The sequence below is a fragment of the Pygoscelis adeliae genome, unplaced genomic scaffold (genome assembly GCF_000699105.1).
Source record: "Pygoscelis adeliae isolate BGI_AS28 unplaced genomic scaffold, ASM69910v1 Scaffold308, whole genome shotgun sequence".
Classification (NCBI taxonomy): domain Eukaryota; kingdom Metazoa; phylum Chordata; class Aves; order Sphenisciformes; family Spheniscidae; genus Pygoscelis; species Pygoscelis adeliae.
In genome coordinates this window covers 965,536-986,108 of record NW_008825306.1, presented here as the reverse complement: position 1 = coordinate 986,108, position 20,573 = coordinate 965,536, and the positions used below count along the sequence as shown (strand labels likewise).

General features: G+C 36.0%; 1 protein-coding gene across 1 annotated transcript in view; it reads left to right on the top strand.

The window, feature by feature from the left end:
* UBR2 (ubiquitin protein ligase E3 component n-recognin 2) overlaps window positions 1-20,573 on the top strand; it is a 55,856-nt gene that overhangs the window by 23,310 nt on the left and 11,973 nt on the right. Inside the window, exons 14-36 of the mRNA XM_009330162.1 lie at window positions 11-194; window positions 1,276-1,337; window positions 2,134-2,244; window positions 4,686-4,751; window positions 6,106-6,228; window positions 6,615-6,678; window positions 6,978-7,102; window positions 8,413-8,465; window positions 8,722-8,824; window positions 9,399-9,447; window positions 9,813-9,967; window positions 11,909-12,011; window positions 12,722-12,831; window positions 13,049-13,129; window positions 13,912-14,093; window positions 14,799-14,998; window positions 15,909-16,002; window positions 17,438-17,599; window positions 17,964-18,061; window positions 18,654-18,726; window positions 19,545-19,693; window positions 19,789-19,844; window positions 20,271-20,367. Of these exons, the coding sequence (XP_009328437.1) occupies window positions 11-194; window positions 1,276-1,337; window positions 2,134-2,244; window positions 4,686-4,751; window positions 6,106-6,228; window positions 6,615-6,678; window positions 6,978-7,102; window positions 8,413-8,465; window positions 8,722-8,824; window positions 9,399-9,447; window positions 9,813-9,967; window positions 11,909-12,011; window positions 12,722-12,831; window positions 13,049-13,129; window positions 13,912-14,093; window positions 14,799-14,998; window positions 15,909-16,002; window positions 17,438-17,599; window positions 17,964-18,061; window positions 18,654-18,726; window positions 19,545-19,693; window positions 19,789-19,844; window positions 20,271-20,367 (2,500 nt within the window). The remainder of the gene's footprint in view (window positions 1-10; window positions 195-1,275; window positions 1,338-2,133; window positions 2,245-4,685; window positions 4,752-6,105; window positions 6,229-6,614; window positions 6,679-6,977; window positions 7,103-8,412; window positions 8,466-8,721; window positions 8,825-9,398; window positions 9,448-9,812; window positions 9,968-11,908; window positions 12,012-12,721; window positions 12,832-13,048; window positions 13,130-13,911; window positions 14,094-14,798; window positions 14,999-15,908; window positions 16,003-17,437; window positions 17,600-17,963; window positions 18,062-18,653; window positions 18,727-19,544; window positions 19,694-19,788; window positions 19,845-20,270; window positions 20,368-20,573) is intronic.

The window sequence follows — 20,573 nt, the reverse complement described above, 5'->3', positions numbered from 1 at the left end:
TTTCTTTTAGGAAAAAGTGTTAATTGAAGCTTACAAGAAATGCCTGACTGTGTTGATGCAGTGTCATAGTGGTTTTACTGATGGAGAACAGCCTATTGTTCTCAGTATGTGTGGACATTCAGTGGAGACCATCAGATACTGTGTTTCTCAGGAAAAAGTTAGCATTCATCTCCCAGTTTCTCGTTTACTTGCAGGTATGAACTAGTTTAAAAATATTTCAGGAAATGAAAAATGTTGTATAAATGTGATTTGTATTTGTGTGTACATAAGGAACCACACAACAGTTGTTTAAAGCCTGAATAGGATGCACTTTGGCCATTTTCTAGCTGTTTGATAGCCTCTAGACAAAATGTTCCCAAGCATTGGAGAAGTTGTTATCGTTTCAGGCCTGGGGGAGATTGTCTCATGCCTCTGGATTTGTCAGTGGGGTGTGTTGTAGGCAGTTACTGCTGCTTTTTCCACTTGAGATGCAAAAGAAATGCAACAAAATACGGACTGTAGTTGACTGTTTTGAAATATGTTTAGCTGTCAGATTGAATAGACTAATCAACATTCTGTTAGAGAACAGATTTATCAAACAGATGTGTCACTGGAAAATTAAGCTATGTCTTTCTCTTTGTATTGTGCCTATCTTGTTCAATAGTTGTGTTGAAAAAAGGCTGATGAATTTTAGTTTACATAATCAGAAAGTCATACGATAAAAATAAATTCACGGGTAATGAAGTGAAAAAGGTAATTCTTAGGTAAAATACTGTGCAGCTCAGCGCTAAATAACTGTGAGTGTTTGAATCTTTAAGCAAAACCCTTGTAGCTTTAAAACAAAGCAAACCAGAAAACTTTTGTAGGGGCCTCGTTATAGGTCCTGAGGTATTTTGTAAACCTCTAAGGACTGATAGAAAGGATGAGGTATCTGTTGTTCATAATTTGTCCTGATAGACCAAGGACTCTTGGCTGTCGCTGAGGGGACATGACAGAGTCAAAAGAAAGGCAAAAATCTCACTGGTACTGCAAGTTTTATGCAGATACAATGGGAAAACTTTAATTCTAAATGTGTCACACACATTACAAAGCACACACTCCTAAAATGTGTGCTTTGTAATGTGTCTCTTCAGAAAATAGCTGTGTAGCTCCAGGGTGATAATTCTGCGGGCTTACTTGTAGCTGTGTCCAGAAAGTGGTCTGGTAGTAAATTAGATGACCTTTTTTGTCCTATTTGAATTATATAAAATATTGTGTGTAATATTATGTATGTATTTGTTTCGTGTATTTATGTAGGCTTGCATGTTTTGCTGAGTAAAACTGAAGTGGCTTATAAGTTTCCAGAGCTGCTACCGCTGGTATGTAATTAAATGTAGCATATTCATTAAATATAATTAATGCTGAACGTGATGTAAGTGTAGGTCATGTAAGTGTAGGATATTATTAAATAAAACAAAGGACCTTTTTGCTATGAATTCTGTTCAGTGAGACTATCTTTAGTAGGTAAAATTACCTCTTAAAAGATTAATATCTAGATATTAATGGCTGGAGCATAAGGAATCAGTATTGGTCTCTTAAATAACCTCTCAGGTTTTAGATTTGTGTTTTGTTCTTCATGCATTACCTTCTTTTTGTAGTAGAAACTGTTTTTAGGAACTCCTGGCAGGATCTGATTCCTTCTCCTTGGCCTAGGTTCTCATTTTCTTCCCCAGCTGTTTCTTTGATATGCTGTTTCTTTAAGGGGAAGTTAAGAAGAACAAGATAAATTAAAAGAGGAGAAAGCATAACTGGGAGAAGAAATCTCAGTGTCTTTTGAAAGAAGTAGTACTTAACCTTTGAATGAAAGAAAGCAAATGACAGTGTTATTAAATTGATAGTGTTGATGTTTTAAAATATGAAACCTACTGTCTTTAAGAATAAACTAAAGCCCTTGTGGAGTACTTCTGTGGAGCAAAGACAGAATGTAAGGTTGGTTAATAACAATTGGGTAGATTGTGAATAGGTTCATCAAACTTTTGTAATACGTGTGTTGGATTTGCTTCTCTTTTGTATTGCCAAAATATTTTAATGATCACAAATATCCTCCTTCATTTCAGTCCCATTTTTCTTTTATTTTCTCTCTATATATCAAAATATTGCATTTTCTTAATGCAGAGTGAACTTAGCCCACCTATGTTAATAGAACATCCTCTACGATGCCTGGTCCTGTGTGCCCAGGTGCATGCAGGGATGTGGAGAAGAAACGGGTTCTCTCTTGTTAATCAGGTAAGTACATAGTAGCTGTGGAATCCCTGTTTCCTGATAACTCCCCCAAGATAATTTTGGACCTCAAAACTTCCCCTTTCTGTATTGATTTCAAATTTCACTTATGTAAATCCTATGGAAGGCAATGTGAGGTAGGCATTTATATCAGCACGCACATAATTTGAATAATTTGTGCTTTTAAACTGGTCTTTGATTTCTTAGTCAGAAGTTGCTTTTTTGATTCAGGACTGCTACAGCACTCAGTGAACTTAGTGCTCTGTGCGTAGAGAAGTTTTAGTATAAAGCAGTTAATGTCTCCTAGTCTTTTTACTGTATACTGTCCAACAGCAGCATGAAGTGCAGAATTGGATCTGTGCATCTTCAGTAATGCATTTATCACCTTCACATAAAAGTGTCTCAAATATAAAAATACGCACCGTTAAGATACTATTACTATTTATGTTTATAAAGTAATTGAAATCTGAAAACCACACAGAAGCATTAGAACCAGTGCAGAACTGAGTGTTTCTTGGCTTTTGTCTCTCCTACTTCTTTCATACTTCCAGAGACTAGCTCCATCTATCTCTAAACTTATGTTCTCTGTGTTTGTACGAATTAGGTCTTAGGTGTTTCAAGCATAACAACTATAAAATGGGTACTGTAGCGTCAGTGCCACCCACCAGGGTGATCATCTAAAGTGATTTTCTCAGCAAGACATAGACTACAACAGAAATAGGATTTAGTTCTGTGAGGTGTTAACTTGATTTATTTGCAAGAAACTTCTTTCCCTCCCACAAGCCCCCATCTTCACTAGATAATTGCAATGCATGTGTACTTGGAGGCGGAATTAAGCTGCTCAAACATATTATATTCTGACACTTCTTGCCTCTTAACCTAAAGAATCTTTATAAGGTGATGTCCTTTATTGTCATTATTACAGCAAAAGGAGCTCTATGTACAATTATAGCAGCGCCCATGTTACTGTAGACACAAGTCAAATCTGAAATACCAGCATAGCTTTTGATGGAGAAATAAGTCTCTGTGTTAATTTCCCCTGGCTGTCAGCATCTTGAAGTTAAGAGCCTGGTTTAGTTTGGGTAATATGGCTCCCACAGTCTGGAAGTCCTTTCTCTTTCCTTTGGCTATGGAGAGCTCATGTTCAGCCAGCTCCTTTTGGATATTTTCCCAGAAGGCAGGAATGGGCATCTGTGTGTGAATTATTAGTATGGGGAAGAGAGGGAAGGCATGCCTAGCTCTCTTCCATGTAATTCTGATGAGAAATGGTGTGTCTCTAGAGGAAAGTTTAGCACGCTGAAGATTGTTCCCAGTCCCAGGTAGAAACTTGATAGCCCTCTTTATTTTCCTTAGTTGTGGTAGAATCAACCTTTCCCACATTTCAGTGCTATGCAGTGATTGAGGTGTGGCTGCTGCTTGGTGCAGGACTGTCGAGTTCACTCCCAGGATGGTTTGGGTTAAGTATGGTTCTATCACAATGTTGTGGTTTAACCCAGCAGGCAACTAAACACCACACAGCTGTTTGCTTACTCCCCCCCACTGTGGTGGGATGGGGGACAGAATTGAAGGAAGAAAAAAAAAAAAAGTAAAATTCATAGGTTGGGATAAAGACAGTTTAATAGGACAGAAAAGGAAGGGAAAATAATAATAACAATGATAAAAGAATATACAAAATAAGTGATGCACAATGCAGTAGCTCACCACCCACTGACTGATGCCCAGCCAGTTTCTGAGCAGCGGTCACTGCCCTCCAGCTAACTCACCCCAGTTTATGTACTGAGCATGACGTCACATGGTATGGAATGTCCCTTTGGCCACTTTGGGTCAGCTGTCCTGGCTGTGCCCCCTCCCAGCTTCTCGCTGGCAGGGCATGAGAAGCTGAAAAGTCCTTGCCTAGTTGTAAGCACTACTTAGCAACAACTAAAACATCGGTGTGTTATCAACATTATTCTCATCCTAAATCCAAACCACAGCACTGTACCAGCTACTAGGAAGAAAATTAACTCTATCCCAGCTGAAACCAGGACACACAATATTAACATTTTGCTGAAACTGGCAATTCCTGAAAGATTATATGTCAAATACTTAAAGAGCAATTCATGGAGCAAAGAAAGAACATTTCTCCACCTGCAAGGGCTTTCTCTCCTGTGAATTTCAAACAGTTAATTGCTAAACAAGTAGGTAATTAAAATGTAGACCTAAGAGGTCCACAGGATTTTTCCTTCTAAGTGTATGCAGTCTAGACACTAGATCAATACAACCCAGCCAGCAACTATGCTTGTTTTGTGCTATATAAAAATGCTTTTTGATACAAATATATTTTTTCAAATCACTGATTCAATTTTTGTTTACTAATACTGTATAACAAAGTTTATTTTTCCAGAATGAAAATAAGCTTAGACTAAATACGATGTTTGTTAATTATCATGGTTTGTTTTTTGTTTCAGATTTATTACTATCATAATGTGAAGTGCAGGAGGGAGATGTTTGACAAGGACATAGTAATGCTTCAGGTAACCATATGTACCAGTTTGTATTTTTATCAAGCATTTTCAGGATATGTGTGCATTTCTTTTTAGCTCCATCAGAACCTTTTAATGACAAGGAAAAAAGTCAATTTTTATGGAAGGACTTCTATTTTTTTTTATTGTATCTGTGTCTTTATGGGATAATTCGTAAAGGAAATACTGTTGTTGTAATCCTTGTTTTATAAATATACTGTGGTAAGTGCAGAATTTTCTGTGTAATGTGTACGTAATGCTACATCTTCAAGAATGTAATATTTTAACTCATGGGTTGTGCTGTACTGGCAGTTGTGTGAGTCTGCAGGTCTTCAGTAATGTACTCAATGTATGTGTTGCCTCTTCTCTGTCACTTCAAAGCTGGCATCTAAAATGCTGGATAGAAAGTGGAACCCCATATAGTAGTGTTTGGTTTCTTATTTTTTTTCCTTCAGAAGAAATTTTACAAATCTGGCAGTCTACTTAGCTCTGACACAGAGAGGTCTGATGCATTACTTCTACACTGAGAGTGACGAAAGCTAAAATTTGCAGCTCGGGGTGCATAGTTCACCTAGACAGCAAAATCTTTTTTCAGGAAGTCCCTCAAATCTTACCTATAGTTAGCAATACCCAATATGATGCATATGTCCCGAGTTCTGTTTTCAGACATATTTTCCTGAGGCTTGATCTGCCCCTAATTTTTAATGATCATCTGCAGCTGCCCATTTGGGTAGATATCCTTCAGTTTTGTTGGAAATTATTCTGTCTTAAAGATGGTCCCATTAGCCATAGTAAACTAACAACAAATATTTATAATTGGCTGACTTAAATACATTGTTTAATAAACAGAAAAAACTTTGGCCAGTAGTTTTCGGAAATGGAAGTAAATGTTTGTGGCTCCATTGAAACATTAGTATTGTTCTTTGCAGGAAGGTTTGGGAAGTCTTGCTGAAGTCTTCAGCCTTTGTTTTGAAATCTTTACGTGCTATATACTAAGTGATGTTATGCCTTCTAAAAGTTGAGCCAGCAGGAACAAGATTGTAGAGACAAAACCAACCAACCAGAAGTCTTTCACTGAATTTTATTTAGAGTATTTGAGATAGAAGGAATAACCCGGAATATTTTACATTTAAAAGGGCATCAGCAAGTATTGATAAAGCATAGGATCCGGCTTGTCAAACGTGCTGTCGCTTGTGTTATTGGAGTCCTAAGAGAGTAAACTTAAGTAATTAAATCTTCACGCCCAGGATAGAAAGAGGACTGAATTTCATAAAGAATATACTGTGGACATTGGGTGTTATTATAGCATGTTGGTATATTTATATACAATCTATTTTCTGTTTATAATCATTTTTTTCTTTATTAGACAGGTGTGTCTATGATGGATCCAAATCACTTCTTGATGATAATGCTGAGTCGCTTTGAACTTTATCAGATATTTAGTACTCCAGACTATGGCAAAAGATTTAGCACAGAAAATACTAACAAGGTATTTTATGTACTACTGCAATAGAAAATTTTTATTTAAAATAGAAAATGCAGTTTTGTTTTCGAAAGTGTATCAGATGCTGTTGTACTGAGACTGTGCAATTTGTTGGTAAAAAAGCAAAACCTGTCCTATTTTAATTCAGTTTGACCGGTTTGAAATATGCATAAATACTTTTACCTGTCAAACTGGTAAATGTCAGAAACTGATGCATAATTTTTGCATTGTTTAAGAAGTTTAAGGCAGTTGTGATTGCATTTCAGCATAGCTTGATTTGGGAGTGCTAAGGCAATGTTTTGAAACAACGGAAAAATATTTTCAGCATATGGAATAATTCTTTTACCCTTAATTGAAAAATGTGAATTCTTTTTTTGTTTGTTTTAATTCAGGATGTTGTTCAACAAAATAACACTCTTATAGAAGAGATGCTATACCTCATTATAATGATTGTTGGTAAGTTCAGAATACATTTCATTAATTTAAAAATTTAGTCTCTTTAATGGTCTGGAATGAGCATTCTTCGTTGTCATCTCAAGTTCAGTCCCATTTTGAACTGCCTGTAGTTCTGACTTCTTTCCTAGGAGAACAGCCTTGAAACTAGCTTAGATTAATGTAATGAATTTTTGAAAACTGGTGGGTGAACACAAGATTTCACAGAAGAGACTTATTTTCCAGTCTTTTGCTTTAAGTTGCAAAAGAAGAGAAAGAAGTGTTTAAAATCCTAAAAAAAAAGTTATGTTTTATTTTTACAGGCGAAAGATTCAGTCCTGGAATAGGACAGGTAAATGCAACAGATGAAATCAAACGAGAGATCATCCATCAGTTGAGCATCAGGCCAATGGCTCACAGTGAATTGGTAAAGGCATTACCTGAAGATGTAAGTAGCTTGGGAGGGGAAAAAAAAAGGCAACTTCAACTTCATAAGGCTGATTGCTGAAAATGTTTCTTATGCAAGTTTATGCCACTTAATGTGGAATGGGAGCAGCATGATTATGCTAAGAGTAAGGCTAGCATGAGTACAGATTAATAGCTGTCACGGAGAAGGTAGGAAAGAGCTATAGAAGAAGAAATGACATATGAAAGAAGCAGGAGCCTGAGAGCTGCTTCAGCCTTTTCTCTTTTTAATACTGTTTCTTATCAGGCCATCTGGCCAGCAGTCTCTGCAGTCTGCTTGTAAACCCTGAATAGACACATCGAAGTGGGTTGTTGGAGCTATCCAGAAATATAAGCTGTTATATTTTAAAGCCTAACAATAATTAAAAAGACATGGAATCAGACACAGCACAATGACTTGTGTAACATAAATGCTTCATTTGTGTGGACAGAAGCATTCATCTGAATTCTGGTATGAGTGGTTTTATAGGATAGCAAAGCTTAATTTTTTTTTTTTTTAGAATATTTTTGAAGTAATCTTTTAAACATGATTTCCAAAGGCAATCAAAATTCAGAAGTTAATCTTGTACTATATTGGTAGTACTGATAGTGATAAATTATGAAATGTCATTGTTCTAAATATTTTAAACTTAAACAATTTGAAAAGTCAAATTTTAGGGTAGCATTATGTTTTTTTAAAAAATATTTTAGGGTTGGATGAAAGAGCAAACTAGGATTTAAGCTAGAGTTCTAAATTGTATTGTCAGTCTTAAATACATTTTCCTTGGCCTGTTAACTGCTGTGAATGTGTTGCAGGAGGGGATGAGAATGTTAAAAGGTATTTTGTGTATGAAGTAGTGTTGCATATTTGAGCTGATTTTCTCCTGCTGTGTTTTGTGGTTGTTTTACCATTTTTCAGTGACATGTCTTTTCAGCTTTCCTGTATTTATTTCATTTTAAAGGCCTCGAAACTAGAAATGACTGTATATTCCTAAAAATGACTGTATATTCCTAAGATAGGCTGAGTAAGCTAACTTAGAGTTTTCTTCTGTTACTGTTACATCCAAGTTTATTATTACAAGGAAGAACAGTAGAAATTAAGCACTTAAAATATTTTTTTTTTTAAATACTTTTTGCAGAGATGGTATTCCTGAACGTATTTTCTTGTTACATGCTCTAGCGTTCTCTTGAGAGCCAGTAAACTGACTTTTTACTGCATTTGTTTTGCATTCTTATCTAGTGTTGTATGATATTTGAATGCATTTAATCCAAGAACTACAGTAACACACTGTCTTGCCTTTTCATTCCATGTAGGAGAACAGAGAGACAGGAATGGAAAGTGTGATTGAAGAAGTGGCCTGTTTCAAGTATGTTTCCCTTTATTCTAATATTTCAACTTTAAAAATTCAATATCTAAATTAGTGAAAATGAGAGAATAGAAGAAAGGGGGCTAGGTCATGGTGTTTCGCCCATGGCTTTACTCATGTGCATCATTTTTAATACTGTTACTTGATTTCTAGAATGCCTATTGAGCAGGTTTTTTTTGGCTGTTAACCATTTATGCTCAGATGTTAATAACTAACGATCACAAGTTTTTCTCTCTCTCTCTTTTTTTTTTTGTAGGAAACCTGGATTAACGGGCAGAGGGCTCTATGAACTGAAACCAGAATGTGCCAGGAACTTCAATCTCTATTTCTATCACTTTTCAAGGGCAGAGCAATCAAAGGTAACTAGTAATTTAACTTTCTGGTTTTTATTTTGTGACTTTTTTGGTTTCCTTTTTTCCAAAGCTTTATTCTGTGAAGAAGTATTATCAGCTGGTTAAAAGTTAACTTTTAAAAGTTAACTTATTTGAGAATGTTGACAAAATTTGCCCAAGATTTTGCAGTGATTTCTGTGCCACCGGATCCTGTGCCCTGTACAGAGCTGCTGAAATCAGTGGGGCTTCAGGAGCTCGTCTGTGGGTTCTCTTAGGTCTTATTTTACTGAAAGTATTTAAACAATCTCTGTTTTCACTTACCTTTATGGAAATTACCATTTTAGCTCAGACTTGTCGTACAATTTTATGCTAGAAAAAGAATCCAGGCTAGCTCAAGATGAAAGATTAATTTTGAAGATGCAGGCCCTATGTTACAAGTAGAATGTAAGACAAACTGAAAAGACATGAAAGCTTTCCTGTTTTATTAAGGCTGGGAAAAAGGGGAGAAAACTGTAACAATGTAATAAAATATGAATGCTTTTTTATTAGTTTTATATTTGTACAGGTTTTGAGTAATATTGGCATCATTCTTCTATTTCAGGCAGAGGAAGCACAAAGAAAGCTGAAAAGACAGAACAGAGAAGATACAGGTATTTCTCTTTGAGAGGAGGTAGGGAAGCATCTATCAAACTGTGTATTGCCCTAACACTTAGACTAACATCCTGTTCTAGGGCTAGCCAGAAACTGGTGAAAATGTAGCAATTTCCCTTATGTCTCCCTGCTTATAGACAGGAATCTGATCCATCATGGAACCAGCCTTCTGAAAGGCTTATTCCTTTGGCTTTTCTGTTACATGCAAGCCATGTTGAATGTTATAACCTGTTACCTGTAATACTGTTTTATCAAGCAACTGTATACTGTCTTGGATTAAGCTTGTTTGAAAGTCAGACATTTTATATGGGTGTTGCAAACTTCAGAGATGCTGAAATGTCAAACACACAAATTTCCCTTTCAGCACTTCCACCACCAGCTCTTCCTCCTTTCTGCCCACTTTTTGCAAGTCTGATTAATATTCTGCAATCTGATGTCATGCTGTGCATTATGGGAACTATACTGCAGTGGGCAGTAGAACACAATGGCTATGCCTGGTCAGAGTCCATGCTGCAAAGGGTATGTTTCCTTATTTAAAATTGTGCTTATGCTAAAGGAAGGAATATGTATTTTAGCATTTTAACATGGGTTTATAGATTTGGGTTGTTTACTTGGTATCTAACATATCCAGGATACTCTGAATGAGAAATAAATGGTGTTTTCTGATATACGAGACTAGAGAAACCCCTCTGCCTCTGATGCAATTTATTTTTAAAGTGAATGGAAGACAGAGGTAAATTTCTAATGGGATGCACGCGAGAGGGAAGAATTCTGCTTGAATCAGTTGAAATAGTGTTTATTGTGGTAGAGAATGAGTTCATCTGAGTTGTTGCATATTACGTAAAGCACATTGACTTTTTCTTGATGTTCCTTTGCTGTTTTCAGTTGAGGCTAAATCACTTTAGAAAAAAATCATAACTACAGAAAGGAATTTTCTAACTTGAAAATGTATCAGCTTTGGGAAACTCAACTGAGCTGTTTGTTCCTCACTATTTATAATGATCTTTAGAAACCTGGAGGGTTACTGTAGGTTTCGTTGTCCATGATGGTAATTTTGTGGGGTGTGCAGAGATAAGTGGTGAACAGCCATCAAAGGGCTATTAATACTGGTCAGGGTTGTTGTTTTAGTGTCCAAACACAAACTTTTCAAAAATATTGATGGATTTTTAAATAACATATTGAAATAAAACCCCGGCTCTGAAACTGAGTATTAATTTTTTGACATTCAGTCTTATTGATTATATATTACCTTTTATAGCTAAGTTTAAATTAACATAAGCAATTCTGTATAACGCAAAGTTTAAAATGGAACAATATATCAGTATTATAAATCGCAACAAAAATGAAGAATGTTGTTACATTTAGGTAATGTGAGAATGCTAGGCTTTGGAATACCTGTGTAGAATAAGATTTCTTTTTCTAAACTGAACTAAACATATTCAGTCATATGAGTACCTCTGTGGTGTTCTCCAAAACGTGCGATTCATTAGGGACCTATCACTTGCTCAGAAACAATGCTTTGTGTTCACTGGTGCCATGCAGTTGGACTGCATCTTTCCTAAGTTAACCACTCTTGTCTTGGAAACACCGTGCAAAGGTTGATATGAGGCACCTGGAAGAGGTGGCCTGTATCTGATGAGACCTTGTTGGACAGATGTGATAGACTGAGGAAAAATTGGCTGTTACTTATTAAAACAAATTAAAAAACCTTCAAGACTCAAATCAGGTTTTACCACTTTTTTTAGAGATACTTTAGTTATCTTAGACTGTTGCATTCCAGTTCTGCTACAGATTTTCCGGTGATTATCCTTTCCTTACATGGGTTTCAGTGTTGATTCCAGGCATTCAGTAACGCTTTTTGTCTAGACCATCCTGGCAATTTGTATGGGGTGGCAAAAGTGATTGATTCAGTATGACAGAGTTCACCACCAAGATTTAAGTATTTCAGCTTTAAAATGCCATTCAGACTATTTTAGTGCCAAATAGGGTAATTTCAATTTTTAACTTCAAGGAGATTACAGCTTTTTACTGACGTAAAAGTTAACATTATTTTAACATGTGTTTCTAGAGTGTTAGAATAAATTTAATTTAATAATTTTAACTTTTTGTCAGTTAAATTTTCTATGTAAAAAGGATTTAAAGTGTGCATCATGCTTCTGTCCAGAGACTTGTGATAATGACATGCAATTGCTAGGGAGAAAGCTGAGAAGCACTGACTTCTCACTCACTAGACAGGACAGCAAACAGAAAGATACAAGTAGTATAATGTGGTTTTTATCTGGTGAAGTTTCAAGAATTTGTAAACAAACACTGTTACTCCTGTGTAATGTAGCTTTGGAATTATGTATGTAGAAATAACTTCAAGTATATTCTTATTATATAATTTTATTGTATGGCTTCCTTGTCTTTTAATGAATTACCCAAGCTATATAAAGAGATTATATGAATTATTTTACCTAGGTTTTGCATTTGCTTGGAATGGCACTACAAGAAGAAAAACAACATCTGGAGAATCTCAGTGAGGAGAATGTTGTAACATTTACCTTCACTCAGAAAATATCAAGTATGCCTTTTTTTTCAAATGTATAGCAAATTTTGAATAGCTGAAAATGCCAGTATCTCATATTTTATTCTTCTGAAACAGTACTTACCAGAAGAGTGTATTTGTTTATCCATCAAAATTTTACCACGTTGACTATACATATGTGCTTTACATATGCGTAGATTCTATGATAGTAGCAATATGAAAGGTCTTTTCTAGAGGAGAAATCTAGAAGCAGAATAATTCCCAGTAATCTGATTCTTAATATCTTTAAGTAACGTCTCAACATGCTGTACGTGATCAGATGCTACAATTGCAAAAACTGTAGTTGCCTTCTTAAATGGTCTTTTAATCTTGACTCTCCTTTGCATTTTCTGACTAGTGCCTCTAGTTTTGCCAAGACGTGGAAGTTGCTAAGACTCTTCCATTTAAAATAGGTGGGAAATAAAATATTGGATGTTCTACAGTGCCTTTGTCTTGTAAGAAAATACAGTCAGTGAGCAAGACTTTTAAGACTATTTCCTCTAACTTTTCAGGATTTAGAGGGTATTCATGAAAATGATTGCAGAGGGGGGAATGAAAGTTACATATTGTGCCTATTTGTTGAAGGAATTCTTCAGCTGCTGAACATATGCAAGTGTTGTTTTTTTGCTTTTGTTGTTTTTAATGTTAGCAAATGATCAGTTTGTCAGGTAACAGTGTAATCAATTGTCGTTGTAATTTTTTCTCAGGACCAGGAGAGGCACCCAATAATTCCCCTAGTATACTAGCTATGCTAGAAACACTGCAAAACGCACCTCATCTGGAAGTGCACAAGGACATGATCAGATGGATATTGAAGGTAAATCTGCTTTATATAACTGCTGAAAATCATGGAAAGAAGATTTTTGAAACTTTCCTAATTATATTGTGCTGATTTCCTTATTTCCCATGTTGATTTGTTGTACCTACTTTTCTCCTCTTCTGGAATCCAACACTGCGCATTATCTGACCAGCATTATAGTATACACAGTTATATTCACATGTCACAAACAAATTGTGTTTTTTTTTTCTTACAGACTTTTAATACTATTAAGAAACTAAGAGAAAGCTCTTCTACAAGTCCTGTGGCTGAGACAGAAGGAAATATTATGGAGGAGGTAAAAGCAAGCTGTAACAGTTAGCTGATCTGAAATGGGTCTGGGTTGTGACTAGCAAAGGACTATATTTCTAATTGCAGCTCTAAATCAAAGATGGGAAACTGATTTCACCTATTTCTGAAATGCAGTCTCACAGCTTATAGATCAAACCCATTTATTTGAAAGACCTATTGGGAGAGTCCCTGGACTATTTTTCTTTGCTTTATATATTGTAGTCTCCAAATGTTTTGCAAGTTTACTGCTTAGAACTGTTTGTAGTACTGATCACAGCATTTAATGATTCTGCTCTTTACATAATTTCAGACTCCTTGGAAAGTTGTTAAAAGAAATGGTATCTACGTATTTTTACTATGCAGGTCATTCCAGATAAGCTCTGCTGATCCCTTTAGCTTGACATGACATTCTAGATACTACACAAAAACCTTGGAGCCCTGTAGTGCATTTAGGAATACAGCATGTATGGAGGAAGAGCAGCACTAGAGACAAGACCTGTCACTTACCTACCTTTTTATCTTATGAATGCTGAAAGGGAAGAGAAATACAAAATACAGTTAAAGGTTGAGGGCGAGAGGTACCCTTCTGGATCTGCAGTTCTGCGTGGCATTGAACATGAGCTAAAGAAAAAAGGGCACAAAATAACTTTTTTGGTAGACTTTTCTTTTGTCTTTTTATGAGATTTTCATTGTTTGGAGGTTAGTACATGTTAGACACAGCAGTAGCTGAAATAAATTGTCTGTTGTAACAAGATTAAAAAAATGACTGAGCGAACAATACAATTTCAGAGTTCACGTGATAAAGACAAAGCTGAAAGGAAGCGAAAAGCTGAGATTGCCAGACTGCGCAGGGAAAAGATCATGGCCCAGATGTCTGAGATGCAACGGCACTTCATTAATGAAAACAAAGAACTATTTCAGCAAACTTTGGAGGAGCTAGATACTTCAACCTCCGGAGTACATGAAAATAGGTAAAGGAATATAATTTAAATTTTTTCTTTTAACTTTTACATCAGATTGTCCTAGTGTTACTGCTTTAAAAAGTGCTTTTTTTTTTTTTAAGTCTTGATGCAAAACTATGCATAAGTTCTTGAGACCAAAATAGCAGCAGTAAATGGAATGCTTTCCTCCCCTTTCTGTCAAGATGGTGGGATAAATATTGATTCCTCCCTTGCCCCATCCTCATAGTGCTCAACATAAACAGGCAAATCATTTTTTCTATAAAATCATCCAGTAAGTTGTTGTTAATACTGAAGAGACTATGCTATTAAACATAGTAAATTGGAAATAGCTGATTATATGTCTGTTGAGGATCTGGAAGAAAATCTGCTTGTAGCTGGAAATACAAATTGAAGCACGCTAATGATTTTGTGGGGAAGTGGAGAGTGTTTTCAGAATTTATGTCGGGCACTTAAGGAATGGTGATGATGGAGGGTCGCAGATATAGTTTCCATGTTAAACTGGAGTGGGTAATACTATTGGGAGGGTATGAATTTTTTCTGTAAAATATGTTCTATTTCTGGGGATGCAGGAATTGTTGTATAAATGCCAAAACTGTTTTTTGCCAGAGAGCATTTATCATAAAGCTAGAAAGCTCTTTAATCACATTTAAATAATGATCTGATTTGTAATGTTTTTCAAATAATTTGCTCACTAGTATTCTTTGAATATTCTAGCCCTGTAATTTCAGATGCAAAGCTCACAGCCTTGGGACCAGAGCAAACTAGAGTAGCTGAACACAGACAGGTTGTTATGTGTATATTGTGTCAGGAGGAACAAGAAGTTAAAGTGGACAGCAGGGCTATGGTCTTGGCAGCATTTATTCAGCGATCAACTGTGTTGTCTAAAAATAGAAACAAAATTATTCCAGACACTGGTAAGTAAAGTTCATAGCTGTCTTCAATATTAATGAATGTCAGAGTCACTATAACAAGCGCGTGCTTTCTTTTGAGACAGTAGCGTCACTGTCTTATGTTAACTGTATAACTGTGAATGACTTCATTGTAATCAGTGGCAAAACTCCCATATTTTTAGTGAGGTAGAAATGTGTGTTCGAAATAATGTAAAATCACTGCAAAGCATTATCTAAATGTTCTGCCAGCCATTTATGACAAATTATTTGTAACTATTAAAAAACCCTTTAAAATCAGAAGTGTTTGTTCTTAAACTACACCCGTAACATTATAGAGAGAGGAGGTGTTGATGTAGTGATGTAAAAGCACAAGATACACATTTCCTTCCTCTCAGTTATGCGATCTGAAACACCTCTTAGTGATAATAAAAACTGCTTGGATTTAGGTAACTTTGTGAAACAGATCACAATGATCAGTGGCATTACTGCAAAGGTTTCTTTGGATTCTGTATATGTAAACACATAGAAAATTTCTGCACTGAATCATTTGGCACTCTCACTCTGAAGATTAATGTTCTTAGACTCATTGTTCAATGGTACTGAACCACCAAAACTGCAGGTAGATCCTGGGGACTTTTACCAGGGCCCAGCACCTCCGAAAGCTTGGTTTGAAGTCGTAAGTGCAGTACTGTCGTGGTTTAACCTCAGCTGGCAACTGAGCACCACATATGCTCAAAACAAAATGACATGATACTTGTATATGATCTAAACAGTTTAAGTTGTTGTAGATTAATAATATGTTTTATGCTTCATCAAATGAGTTATACTTTTGTGATAAAGTTTAATAATAATGCAAATGTGGCAACATTTATCTGCAGTTAAGTCTTTTGATAAATGTTTATTTCAAAGTTGTTTTGTTTTATTTTAAATACAGAAAAGTATGACCCATTATTCATGCACCCAGATCTGTCATGTGGAACACACACGGGTAGCTGTGGACATATTATGCATGCTCATTGTTGGCAGAGGTAAAAAGCTATATTTAAGTTTTTAGTCCAAATAGCATGTCGTGCCATCAATTTGCCTACTGGCACTAATTTTAATGGCAAAATTACTACCATGTAGTAAACTTAAAAAGGAATGTCATGAAGCAATTAAAAAAGCTTTCTGTTGGGGGGAAAAAAAAAGTAGAAATCATTACAACAAATACTGTAAACATGTTCAAAATCTTTTCCAAGATGACAGATAGTAAATGAAAATTAAGAATCCAAAGCCACACATGGCAGCTTTCATTCCCTTTAGTTGTTCATCCCTCTGCATAATCCCCTGTGGCGCACATATATCTGAATGCTGAAGCTCAGATTTTTTGGGTTTTTTGTGGTTCAGTTTTTTTTTCCTGCTGCTTCTTGTGTTCTCTACTGAAGTTTTAAATGACAGTGCATCCCTTGCACTCTTAATTCCTCCATCATGTTTAACTTGAAGTAGAAACATCTGCAGCCTAATTCAAGTTCATCTTCAGCATAAACTCAATTTTATCCTTTGTTCTTAGTTGTTTTTTATAAAACCTTTTTGAGTTATTTTTATTCTTTGATTTTTGGAGGGGGATAAATGTGCTTAGTGCTATGTGGTGCCAATGCCATGTGATAAATGCAAACCATTCAAGCCTCTGACTTCAATTAGGTACTTGCTTTCATCCTTGGCATGGCTCCTAAAGTGCCTGGTTTCAAATTCTGAAGACTGTTAGGAGCTCCCAGAGATTCTGTGGCCATAACCACCATGTGATGATCCTAGTGCAGGTTTCATTTGTGGTCTTTGATATCACTGCTCGCTGAAGATGTGTTCTTCATCTTCTTGTGTAGTTCATGTACAGTCCTGTGTGGTTGCCATTAACTCCTGGAAATGTCCTTATATGCCTGTGTTCAGACCATTTTTGGGTCATCGTCAGGCACGCTCTAAACCATCCCAGAGGCTTCTGGAATAGCAGTTAAGTTTAGCAAAGCAGTGAATTCAGTTCTTTATCGTATAGGATTTGGAGATCAGCCACCGGTTTTTCCAGTGGCTGCTCTGTTGTGGCCTGTAATGGAATACGCATGAGGATAATGCTCATGGCACCTCCCTTAAAATTTTATGTAAAACTGAAGAATTTTTTTTTTAATCCTTCAACATTCTCTCTACCTCTCCCCCTCACCCTTTTTTTTCCTAAATGGAAATTGCTGAAGTTCAGACTTCAATGTGATTTTGACAGCCCATTGAACTTCAGCATTTGGGGGGATTTTGGCTGCAAAAAACTGGGAATAGCCTGCACTTAGTAATACTTTATCAGTCAGAGGATAGAGCTTTTTCCTTCAGATAGTTCTCTTATGTATATCTGGAAAAAGGCAAAACAGTGTCTTCATGACAATTCAAGAATTTATACATTAATGTTTTAATAATTTGTCATTAATATCTTGCTCTTTTCTAAAGGTATTTTGATGCTGTCCAAGCGAAAGAGCAACGGAGACAGCAAAGATTAAGAGTACACACAAGTTATGATGTAGAAAATGGTGAATTCCTTTGCCCACTTTGTGAATGTTTAAGCAACACCGTTATTCCTCTGCTTCCTCCACCAAGAGTTTTGTTTAACAGGTCTGTTTGCTTTATAAATGTCCTTGATAAACGTAAAAAACAAAATGCCAAACAAGCCACACCTCAAAAACCCCTTTCAAAATGTTTATTATCTTCTGTTTTGATAATCTCGAACGGATTGCCTCCCTGCTTGTTTTGGTTTATGGACCTTCCTTGGTTATTGTATAGTATGGAATTTAGAGTATGAAGGGACAGTGAAGTGTAGGACCTGCGGGGAAAGAACTGAAGATACAGAAATATGTGGGCAACAGAGAAAGAGCCTGTTGAGAAACAGAAGAACATGGAATGCTTGTGAATTACTAATTCTCTATATAGTTTGTTCTTAACTAATGTGTGTATTCTGTTTATATATATTTTTGGACAGGTTAGATTTTTCAGGCCAACCAAACCTAGCTCAGTGGATCAAAACAATATCCCAGCAAATAAAAGCACTGTATTTACTTCGAGATGAAGACTGTGCAAGTAAGTCTGAAGAAATGTGTGTATTTGTATGTGAAAATCATAGAATCATTTAGGTTGGAAAAGACCTTTAAGATCATCGAGTCCAGCCGTTAACCTAGCACTGCCAAGTCCACTACTAAACCATGTCCCTAAGTGCCACAACCTACACGTCTTTTAAATACCTCCAGGGATGGTGACTGCACCACTTCCCTGGGCAGCCTGTTCCAACGCCTGACAACCCTGTCGGTGAAGAAATTTTTCCTCATATCCAATCTAAACCTCCCCTGGTGCAAGTTGAGGCCATTTCCTCTTGTCCTGTCACTTGTTACTTGGGAGAAGAGACCAACACCCACCTCGCTACAACCTCCTTTCAGGTAGTTGTAGAGAGCGACGAGATCTCCCCTGAGCCTCCTTTTCTCCAGGCTAAACAACCCCAGTTCAGGAAAAAGACCAAGTATTATGGTTCTACCACAGTGACATTGAGAGATGGTGGCAAAAGTGGCAAGAGTAGCTTGGAATTTCAGTTTCTGGTGATGTGCTCCCACACCTTTTTATAATGTAAAAATTATGTATAGGTGAACTATCGGTGTTTTGTTACTTCTTGTTTGTACAGGCAATTCTGGTAATTCAGAAAAAATGGATCAGCTGCAATTACCTGAAGGATTTAGACCAGATTTCAAACCGAAGTATGTATTTACATCTTAATAAATCATTAAAACTTCATCATGAAATGGTAACATGAAAATGGAATGTGACTTCTGTGCTATAAGGTCTCACTAATTAAGGCAAAAATATGAATTTTGCCTTAATTAGAAAAGTTGATCCTATTATGATGGTATTCAAGTCCAACCCACAAGTAGTAAATAATGCAGTAGGATTTCAGAGGCGGATGTGATGCATGGATGTGCAGAGAAGACACTGCTGTTGTATAAATTTCAACATCAGGATTAAGTTTGCTTTCCCGATAACTCGTAACCAGATGAAGGATTCATCATTATAGCTCAGCACTACAAGTAAAACATCGAGAAAGACTATGAAATGGAGAATATGTTAATATGTAATTTCAGCTACTATGGTATGTTTGTATTTGAGTCTACCCCTTCCTCACTTGGGGAGAAAGTAATGAATTTCATTACATGGTACAGACATTTACCTGCCACTACACACAAAAAATGCAAGACACCTATCCCAGCTGATGACAGATTTTGCCATCAGTCACACACAGTTCTTTAAATTTAGTCTTAACTATATTACCTTTGAAGACTGGATATTCTTAATGCTAAAAAATGAGATTGGTTCCAATGAAATAATCAAAAATTGATTGGGAGTGTATCTGTCACAGAAAAGAGATTACAGACTACCAGATCCAACGAAAGATACTGGAGTTCTCGCTTAAATTTTAAAAATCCAGGTGTTCAGCTATGGGGTGAATGCTCATCATTAAAAGTACTATGCTGCCAGTGGAGAAAAAAATGAATTGGTAATATTGTTTTCTTTGTTTCAGGAATCCTTATTCTGAGAGCATAAAAGAGATGTTGACAACTTTTGGTACAGCGACATACAAAGTAGGCTTGAAGGTTCATCCAAATGAAGAAGATCCACGTGTACCTATAATGTGCTGGGGAAGCTGTGCTTACACAATACAGACTATAGGTACTAATGTATTAATTTTGCTCCTTTATATGTGAATTTCAGAATTTAGTTAAATTCACAGCACTGAAATATTTTGGGGTTTTGTTTATTTCCAGAACGACTTTTAGCTGATGAAGATAAACCATTATTTGGTCATTTACCTTGTCGACAGGTAAGGATCAAGCAGCAATTCCTCTCTGAACCAGTGGAAAAAGAGGGAACTGTGCTTCTTTAATGCAGAGTATCAAAATGTTAACTTACGGTTATTTGATAGCTTTATTTGTTGGATCCCACTATTTGGTCAATCAGTATCTGATTATTAATCTATGTAAAAATCAAATCTAGCAAAACTATTATGTTTTTTTTTTTCCTATAAATGCATAGTTTAGTAAGGCTGGGGTTTCAGTCAAAATAAGAATACTGAAAGGAACTTGTATATTTGTATTAAAAAAATATCTTTGTCATATGCTTAGACACTCAAACTGCTCCCATAAACTGCAGCTGAGGGGCCTGAAAAGAATGCTGTAAGTCAAAAGACCTTTTCATATTGAGGAACTTCATTAACTGTGGCAGTGTCTCTTTTTCCTTGTTTTTAAAGGATGACTGCCTTACATCATTAACAAGATTTGCAGCAGCTCACTGGACAGTTTCATCTCTTTCGGCAGTACAGGGTCACTTTTGTACTCTCTTAGCATGTAAGTTTACCACCTTATTCTGTTTTTCACAAAGATATAAATACAGAAAGATGCTTACAGAATGATTGTTAGTCTTGATTACAAAAAGATTGTTTTATGTAGTGGTTTTAAGTAATAGACCAAGAGCTGGTATTTTCACATGTGTACCTATACATATTTCGTCATAGCGTGGAAAAAAAGACATTTCTTTTGATCTGCAGTTCCAA